A 9,039-nucleotide genomic window follows, 5' to 3' on the forward strand; every position below is an offset into this window, starting at 1 on the left:
TCCCATGTACACTACCTCCTTAAAAAGTACCTCAGGCAGAAAACATGTTTATAAAGTTACAAATCTGAATGTAACTAAAGATACATAGACATTTTATTATTACACTTTCATGTACTGCTTGATAAATTATGTACCAGTTAAAAACACTAAATTATCTCAAGGTGCATTCAATATCTGTAGCGTAGTTAACAAAAACACACACGAAAAAAATATATATTCTATATTCTGTGGAAAATAACACAGCTTTAATAATGACCACTGTTAAAAATCTGCAATTCTGACTGATATCTCTTATTTTATTTTCTTTTTTTAAGGAAATAAGTATCATTTTAAGGCAGTGGAAAACCCAAAGGATTTAACACCAATTTTAATTACAGTGATTTACATCGTGATCTGTGACTATGGGGATACGAACTTCCAACTTTCTCTGATATTTTTTTCCGTATTTTTTTTTTTTTTCTAATTTTTTTCTTTAAACGAAATGTAATTTCCTAGCAAGTGTCATTAAGTAAATGTGATACAAACTCTGTGTATGTCTTTTTCAGAGAAGAAAAAATTGTCAGTTTGGGAGTACCATTCTCATGTGGTGTTGCTATATGTGTTTTTGACTCGCTTAGGGAGCCTGTTGGCAGCACATAGACCATCATATCCTATGGTGCTCCTGACTCTCAAGATAAGAAACAGCTTCTGATTGGGCAAGATATGTATCCCAATTTCACAACTGCCACCTTTGAGTTTCAGGTCAAAGTATGTTCAAAGAAAGTATGGGGTGTTATTGATAGCAATCAGAATCAGAACCGTACCTGCTCAGACTATCCATATAAACAATTGAAATAAAACATTACATTTTACATCCAATTAACAGCCACTCCCAGAACAAAGCTTACAGTGTATAAAAATAGCTACGTAAAAAATTTACATAAAAGGCAAACTGAAAGAAACCCTTAGTGCAGACATTTACAGAAAAAAAAATCAAACGAAATACAACATATGACCTATTATCATGGCTGCCAAATCTTGTAATTTTATTTTATAACGTTATTTCATTGTTTTACTTGAGATAATTCTCTAAGATCCTGTGACAGCTTGGTAGAATGAACTGCTTAATACTTGAACCATGAATTGCTGTCATTTGTCTTTGTATATGTCTTAAATACAATCCACGTTCATGCTTCAATTTGTTTATATGTTTTTTCCTCTGAAATGATGAAAAGACATAAAGTAGATACGTAAGTTACTGTAACAATCATTTTTTTCATTAATAGTAGATCATTTGTACTAAAAGTGACAATAATTACATCATAGAAGGGGTTGTTTAAAGAAACTTCATGTCCTGGGTTCACCTGTAAACACAGCCCTATTCATTTTACAATATAGTTTTGGAATTCATGATGCCTTCATTTCTTCCTTCCTCCCTCCATTCTTCCTCCCTTGTTCCCTCCCTCCTTCTGTAAGACATGGTTAATTCATATAAAGATAGGGGAATAAAGATGTTTCACGATAACATTTCATGACATTTCTCTTCAAATTTAAAATTCATCCAACCCTATAAATCACAGTCTAATTTGGGGACTTGTCTTCAGTTTTACACGGAGATGAAACTTAACCCAATTTTGAAGGAAACAGAGTTGAGAATGAATAGATTGTTAAGAAGGAATTGAGGAAAAGAGAGTAGAGTGGTGGAGAAGGAAGCATGAGGTTGCTGCTAAGTATGTGGGTTTCAGTGAGCAGAACAGGAGAATGAAGGCTGTTCTGATTGCTCAGTCTTTCTGAGTCCAGCTGCCAGAGTCTACATGCCCTCCATCTCTGGCATGAAATTAACTCAAAGGATTCATTCAGACTGTTACCTTGTGGTTAATTTATATTAAACCTAAAGTTCACAGAAGTTGGGCTTTTTACGTGGTGTTATTAGTAGCAGTTATCTCCATGGCACACAGGCTAATTGATCCAAAGGATGCCTTTGTTGGTGTCAAGGGGCTCAAAAGAAGAATGGTTAAGTTACATTTGTTACTACCATTGAGTCATACACCTTTCTGAGGCTGCCTTAATCATATAGGTACAGCTAATAAATGTGAATGAATATATGCAACTTTCATAGCATTGACACATATGTGCACATATGTGCATATGTAGGTACTTGTATGCATACATACATACACTAACATAATATACATGTACTCTTGAAAAGATAGGCTGTATGTGTGTATGTGTGTGTGTATGTATGTATGTACACTAGCTTGTCAGTCTTTTCATTAAAATGACTTGGGATGGTTGTATAAATATACTCATAATTATGCCATATCTTTAAAGTATTTATATATTAAAATTTATTCTAATGGGTTTTAAAAATAAATTATGAGTTTGTGCTTAGTGAACCCAAATACCATCTTAGAAAATAATGCTTCTTTGTATGCAGCAAAATTTTTGGCATTAAAAAACAAAATGCAAATGAGATGCTAAAACTCTCAGAAGTGGGTTGTATTCTTCAATGGATAATAATCATGTTGAGCAGGTTAAGGAGCCTGGGACGAGCCCATTGGGGAGCTATAATTAAGAAGTATCTGCAGGTCAAGCTTGGGTTTCATTCCCATGGGGCTTCCCCACTTTTTAGGAGTAACTTCTACAAACAGCCTCCTAATTCCACTTACCAGGCCATCCAATCCACTCCTCTCTTAGGCTTCTGTTTTGTGATTATTTTCTTCCAGCTTTTTATTCTCCTCCATATTACCAAGGTCCTTGTTTACATGTTTTGATGCAGTTCTACAAGAGAAAGAAAATATCACATAGTCACTCAAATAAAAATAGTGTTCTAGTTTGAAAATACTTCTGAAAAGTAAGGGTTAGGATGGGAAATTACAGATCTGTAAAGACTGGCTGAGAATAACACAGTGGAAAGAGAGAAAGAAATGAGTCTTTAAGTTGAACAGTATTAACTAATCTTGAAACCAGATTGTACAATTTTATTGCACTCTGGTATAAGTTGAACTAATTTTCCTCATGTTTGTAGAGGAGTTATTGTTATCATTTCTAATACGATTTTTATTCTTGGTGTAAAATATATTTTGATGGCTCTTCATTATCTCAATAGACATACATTGCCATTAATGTCAATAACCCCAAAACAGGGAACGAAGCTAATAATGGATGAAAACTGTAACTATAGAGCCAAAATAAGGTTTTTCTTTCTTTTCTCATTTATCTCAAAACTTTCCATGCCTTCCCCAAGTCTGACTACTATAGATTACAGATATAAAGGTGGGGAGGTGAGTTTGGATGACTTCTCTGGCTTTCAGTACATCTGTGAATCCTTGGGAAAGTGCTGTATTGAACAATAATATCCACTCAAGCTAATGCACCTATCTGAGGAAAATTTGGTGAGTTTGGAAAAATTATCTACACTAATGTATTGACCCCAAGAAATAAAGCAGTGACAGACCTTTACATTCCCCATATTACCACTTCCTCCCCAAAGTAACCCAAACTCAGCTTCCACAGGATAGTTTTAGCTGTTCATGTAATTTACTGACTAATAGAATCCCAGAATAACTGTTCATTGGTATTTGACTTCTTAGTGAAAGTCAAAGTCTGTGGGGGTAGTGGACTGTGCCAGGAAACTGGGTGAGTTTGATGGGTTCAGAAGCCCTGGTACCCACCTGAGGACAGTAGGAGTTCCCCAACTCCTGACCAGATTCCTGGCCTGGAACACATGACCACACTCCCCACATAAGAACATGAGCACTGGTCATGTAGCACAGAACAGAGTTCTCCATGCTAATGAGGTATCTAGGTGAGCCCTGAGGGTTTAGCCAATGAGCTTCCCTTCCCGGACATTCCTTCCCGCAAATGGTATTCCATCTCTGGTGCATCCGAGGAACTTGTATGCACCCGTTTTCCACTATGGACAGTAAATAAATAGTATGGACAAGCCAGGACTGTCGGTCGGGAATCACAGTTGAGTGTGTGGAGGAAGCCTTCATCTACAGAGCTGCGCTAAGTCTTCCACACAGGTCTCTCCACGCTCCTGGAATTCACCCTCTGCGCTAAGCTGGAGCCCTCTCTTCTTAGCCAGGGCTCACCATGTGTGGACACCCTCTATTCCCAACTCCATGAGATTTCCAGCAGCAGCTTCTGGATGTCCGGGAGTTTGGGAACCCCTGACTCTTTGGCCTCTGCCTACCTTGTTTCTCATCCGAGCTGAGGTCCACATCCTAGGCTGCATTCTCCCACCCCCTGAATGGTACGTGGAATTTCCTGCAAGGCCATCACCCGAAGGTGGCGTAGGGAAAATACAGTCTAGATTCTGCATTTTGTCTGCCCGAGCAGAGTTCATTCACCCCAGCAGTGAGGCAGAATGTAGAAGCACAGTAGTCACGGGTAAAAATAGTACCAATTAAAAGTATATGCACCTAATAGAAATATGGATTCAACCTGTATGGGCTGCTTGCTGTTTAGTCTTTCTAGGCCTTCAGACACGTAATTGAGACGGTTCACGTGGGACTGGTATGTTTCTAATGTTCATACTTGCTTCTCTTCATTTGATTTCTGGATATTTAATACAACATTCACAGATATTTTACCTTTCTTACTTACTAGCTGTAGCAGTTCCATTCTCTAGTTATTTGTTTCCTTTCTCTAATTTTTCTGTTGATTATTTATTGTATGTATTTACTTCATGCTCATCCAATCCTTTTTTTTTAAAAAAAATGCTAACACTGTATAAAACAAAACAAAACAAAACAACCTCTACTGGCTCCACACATGCAGTTTTCCCAAGGGAATACCCAGCCTTTCTGTTGTTATATAGAGCTGATGAGAGGGTAATTACTGTACTTCTACCAGGGATCTGGCTAGTGTGGGGGTTAGGTGCAATTTTAATAAGGCTCATTCAATCTGTGCTCTGTCCCTTTCCTAAGCAACAACACACTCAGGCATCTCAAGACCTTGTGTATACCCCTACCTTTTGCCCTACAATGTAGAGAAAGACACGTTTCCCTTCAGCATCTGACCTGAGCTCTCCAGTCATCTGCCAGGCAAAGTATCAAATGTGAATAAACCCCTTAGATTTTCTTTTTGATAAAACAAAAGATCCTTAAGAATAAGGGACATGTTTAACTTCTATTTTATCCACAATGCATAACATATTGGATGGAATATGGGTGGAGCACAGAGCCATTTATTCTACTGCAGTGACTAATCCAACACATTATATCTCAGTTTTCACCTTCTCATCCTTGTGACACTGCTGTCACATCCTGCTCCTGTCACATGTAATGCAATGACACTGCAACGACAGAACTAGAATATCATACTCCACGATCTCAGGAGGTTGCTATGATCACACAGACAGGGAGGGCATCCTGGATATCCTGTCAGATGTTAATCATATACTTTAATAAGTATAGTTTTTATACCTCCAAGAAATCATGGCAATCAAGAAAACATATTCTATCTCAGTATCGTCGCTTGTAAAATTTATTGCTTTTATATTTTGAGACCATGATGTAATTATATCATGTTTTCCACTCCATTTCTGTTCTATTCTATATGAGATGCTTTTTAAACATAGAGTTAAGTAATTGAATGGAGTTAAATAAAAAATGAAAAATGCATACTTATAAAAATCTGTATGGTTAGTATAGCTGTGTTAATATCAGACAGTCTGAAACTCATAATAAGGCACATTGGTAGGTTACATTTTATCTGCAATAATAAATTTTGATACATCAAGAAGTCATACCAATTAAAAGGATATTCACCTAATAAAAATATAAAGTAAAGTTAACAGAACTACAGTGTGACTAGGTACAGAGTAGACCTCAATATACCTTTCACAATAACTGAACAGATACATTAGATGAATAATTAGTGTGTGCGTGAGCATGCAGAAATAATATGTACTAGGCTACCTCTCTGCCCACAGATATATTAAAATATTAAAAACAAAAATGAACACTTCAACTTTCTGTTGAGGGGTGGGAAACAGGAATAAAACATGTCTGGGGTTTCTAAGAGAAGAAAATCAGATGAGCTGTCTTCTCTGATCATGCAGACGACGCACCAGTAGGCACTTTCTGGACTTCGCTTCAAAAATTAGGGTGCAGGCACAAGTCTCAGGAGAAGTCCAGTTTGGGTCCAGAATGAAGTCATGGGAATTACTGGAGACAGATGAAACTGTGCAGAGATGAACACAGGAAATTCACAGGCGGCTTCTCTTGATTCTTTGCCTGTTTATGACATCGGATATGCCTATCCTAATGAAATTCAAAAAGGACCCTTCAAAAGTATTAAGCAGATTCATAAGCAGTTTAAGTATGACTCGAAACAGAAATCAGTGTGTAACAACATAATGCCAAAGTGCCCGGTGAGCAATGAAAAAATTACTGAAAATAAGTACAACAAATGTCATTCTAATTGCCTGAAAACTGGGTGAATACAGACTTCAGTAATTAAGTCGGCAGTTAAGACTTATAAAAGGGGAATTATAATGTTTGCAAAATTATAAAGAAAAAGATGTATGGGAACCAGGAAATTCTAAAACTAAATCAAACACCTTGAGCCTAGAACTACAAATTAGAAATTGCAAAATCATTGTAATTCATCAGATGAGCTTATTAAAACCTCAAGCACTAAGATAGAAAAATACCTGAAAAAATGATATAACTATAAAATAGTTCAATATAAATTCTAAAAGCAAAAAAACAAAGTTTTGTGGGTGTGCATGGGTGTGCCTGTGTGCACATGTGTGTGTGTATGTGTGTATGCATGCAAGCACGTGTGTGTGTGCGTATGTGTGTATGCATGCAAGCATGTGTGTGTGTGCGTGTGTGTGTGTGTGTGTGTGTGTGTGTGTGTGTGTGTGTGTGTGCATGTGGAGCCTAGAGAAAAACCTGTATGTTTCTACAGGAGTATTATCCACCTCTATCTGTCTGTCTTTCTGTCTTTCTGTCTGTCTGTCTATCTATCTGTCTGTCTGTCTGTCTAAGCCTCTCACTGGTCTGGAATTTGAGACATCTTTAAATTGCTCAAGATTCCAAAGATTGAAGACATGAAAATCTATACAAAAGAGAATGTATCCAAGATAACTGAAAGTGAGAGAATATCATGACTCTGTAATACAAACAATCACATGTAACTTCCTGTCAGTAGATACGCACACCAGTGAGGTAAGGGTCTTAGACTACAGCAGTGGTTCTCAACCTTCCTAATGCTATGACTCTTTAATACAGTTCTTCAGGTTGTGGTGACCCCATCCATAAAGTTATTTTCCTTCTATCTCATAACCGTAATTTTTCTACTGTTACGAGTCATAATGTAAATATCTGATATACTGAGTATCTGATATGTGGCCCCTATGGAAAGGTCATTCGACCTCCAGAGGTGTTGTGACCAGCAGCTTGAGAACAAATGGACTAGAGAAAAGTGATGTCATAAACATCTTAGATCCATTCAAACAAACTGCAGCTCGAGAAGGAGGGACAGCCAAGTGATTTGTAAAGTGTACTCTTCATTGTTCTAAGGAACACTAAACTGGGCATGGCGGGAAACAGCTTGGTCTCTGTAATAGAGATGCCGAGGCAGAAGTGGACTAGTCTGAGACCAGCGTGTGCTACACAGTGACATCCTACTTTAACGACAACCAAAGGAAAAAAGTTAGAGCAAAAAAAAAAAAAAAAAGACAAACAAAAAACAAAACAAAAATCAAAAGATTGTGAAGATTATAAGTATGCCAATATAAGAAATATCCTAAGTGGAAAAAAATATGTACTGGAAACATGCCTGCAAATTTCTCACATTATACAGCATATAATTTCATATATTTGAGGATACATGAAGGACTAAGATGATTTAAATGGTTATTTTTCACTTGACCCTGATCATTCCGGAAGACTTCACCCATCCATCACAAATGCACTTTTGTTTCAAGTGCTCTTAAAAATCACTTGAATAAAACAAATCCTAATGTAGCTCATGAATAAAATGCTTACTGGAGCAGACAGTGTTAACAACAGGAACTAAAGTTAAATGACAAATATCCAGGATTTAATAGACCACTAGTCATGTGATTACAAAGAACACACTGGGGAATTAAAAAAAAAAACTATTCTGAACCTAATAAATAGAAAAACCCAGCATATTGGTATTTATGGGATATAAGCAGCACAGTTGTGGGCAGGAGTGATGGCTAGGCTAGGCAGTTAGGACCACTGCCAGCTCTTGCAGAGGACCTGGATTTATTTTCCAATACCCACATGGCAACCCACAAACCATCCGTAACTCCAGTCTTACATCATCTTCCGATCTGTGTGAGCACCAGGCACACACATAGTACACATACATACCCATAAACAAAATATCTGCATACTTAAAATAAATAAATAAAAATTTAAAACAAAATATTTAAATAATAAGTGATACATTACTCTGTGTGATATTGGTGGTTTAAATGTTGTGGTAAAAAAAACACAGAAGCTTAAAAATCCATGTTCTCTATTTTTATTTCAAATAAAAGCAATAGCGAGTGAAAAATATCTATGCTTCAGAAGAACAAAATCGAAGGAACGGGGCAGGTACAAACACAAAGCTGATAGAATTTTAATTTCCATCCTACTTACTTTATAGGTCATTACAGTTGCCGGAAAAGTCATTGCAATTTATGTGATTCCACAAAATACAAAAGAAAAGGAAGTTGCCAAGAGGAAGGTGGTGAACGAATTTTCTGGAGGGAAATTATAAGCCTCAGGACGAATCCTTGCATCCGTCAGTGTATCTATCCAGGCAAAAGAGGTGGGACCATCCTTGCTTGCAGTGTGGGAAAAGGGTCTGTTACATACATGAAACTTGCCCTGTATTTATGGGATGTGTGCTGGACAGCTTGTGACTAAGGACTTTTAAAGTTTATAAACAGATAGGAAACAAACCAATAAAGAATAGCAAAGTGAGTTAAGAAGGACTTTCTCCCTTCTTGTCTTAATGCCACTTTCTGACATTGTCACCGCCAACACTTACAAGGCCAAGTGTTTCACATGCATGGCACTGTTT

The 9,039-nt window shown here is 37.1% G+C and overlaps 1 protein-coding gene across 3 annotated transcripts in view; it reads right to left on the reverse strand.

The window, feature by feature from the left end:
• Positions 1 to 304: 304 nt before the first annotated feature.
• Positions 305 to 9,039, reverse strand: part of Alcam (activated leukocyte cell adhesion molecule) — a 195,249-nt gene continuing 186,514 nt past the window's right edge. For all 3 annotated transcript variants that reach the window (XM_021209215.2, XM_029544729.1, XM_029544730.1), the window contains 2 exons: positions 2,649 to 2,760; positions 305 to 1,198 (listed from right to left, as the gene is read on the reverse strand). In XM_021209215.2, the coding sequence (XP_021064874.1) occupies positions 2,673 to 2,760 (88 nt within the window). In that variant the 3' untranslated portion in view covers positions 305 to 1,198; positions 2,649 to 2,672. The remainder of the gene's footprint in view (positions 1,199 to 2,648; positions 2,761 to 9,039) is intronic.

Source organism: Mus pahari, chromosome 12 (genome assembly GCF_900095145.1).
Source record: "Mus pahari chromosome 12, PAHARI_EIJ_v1.1, whole genome shotgun sequence".
NCBI lineage: Eukaryota > Metazoa > Chordata > Mammalia > Rodentia > Muridae > Mus > Mus pahari.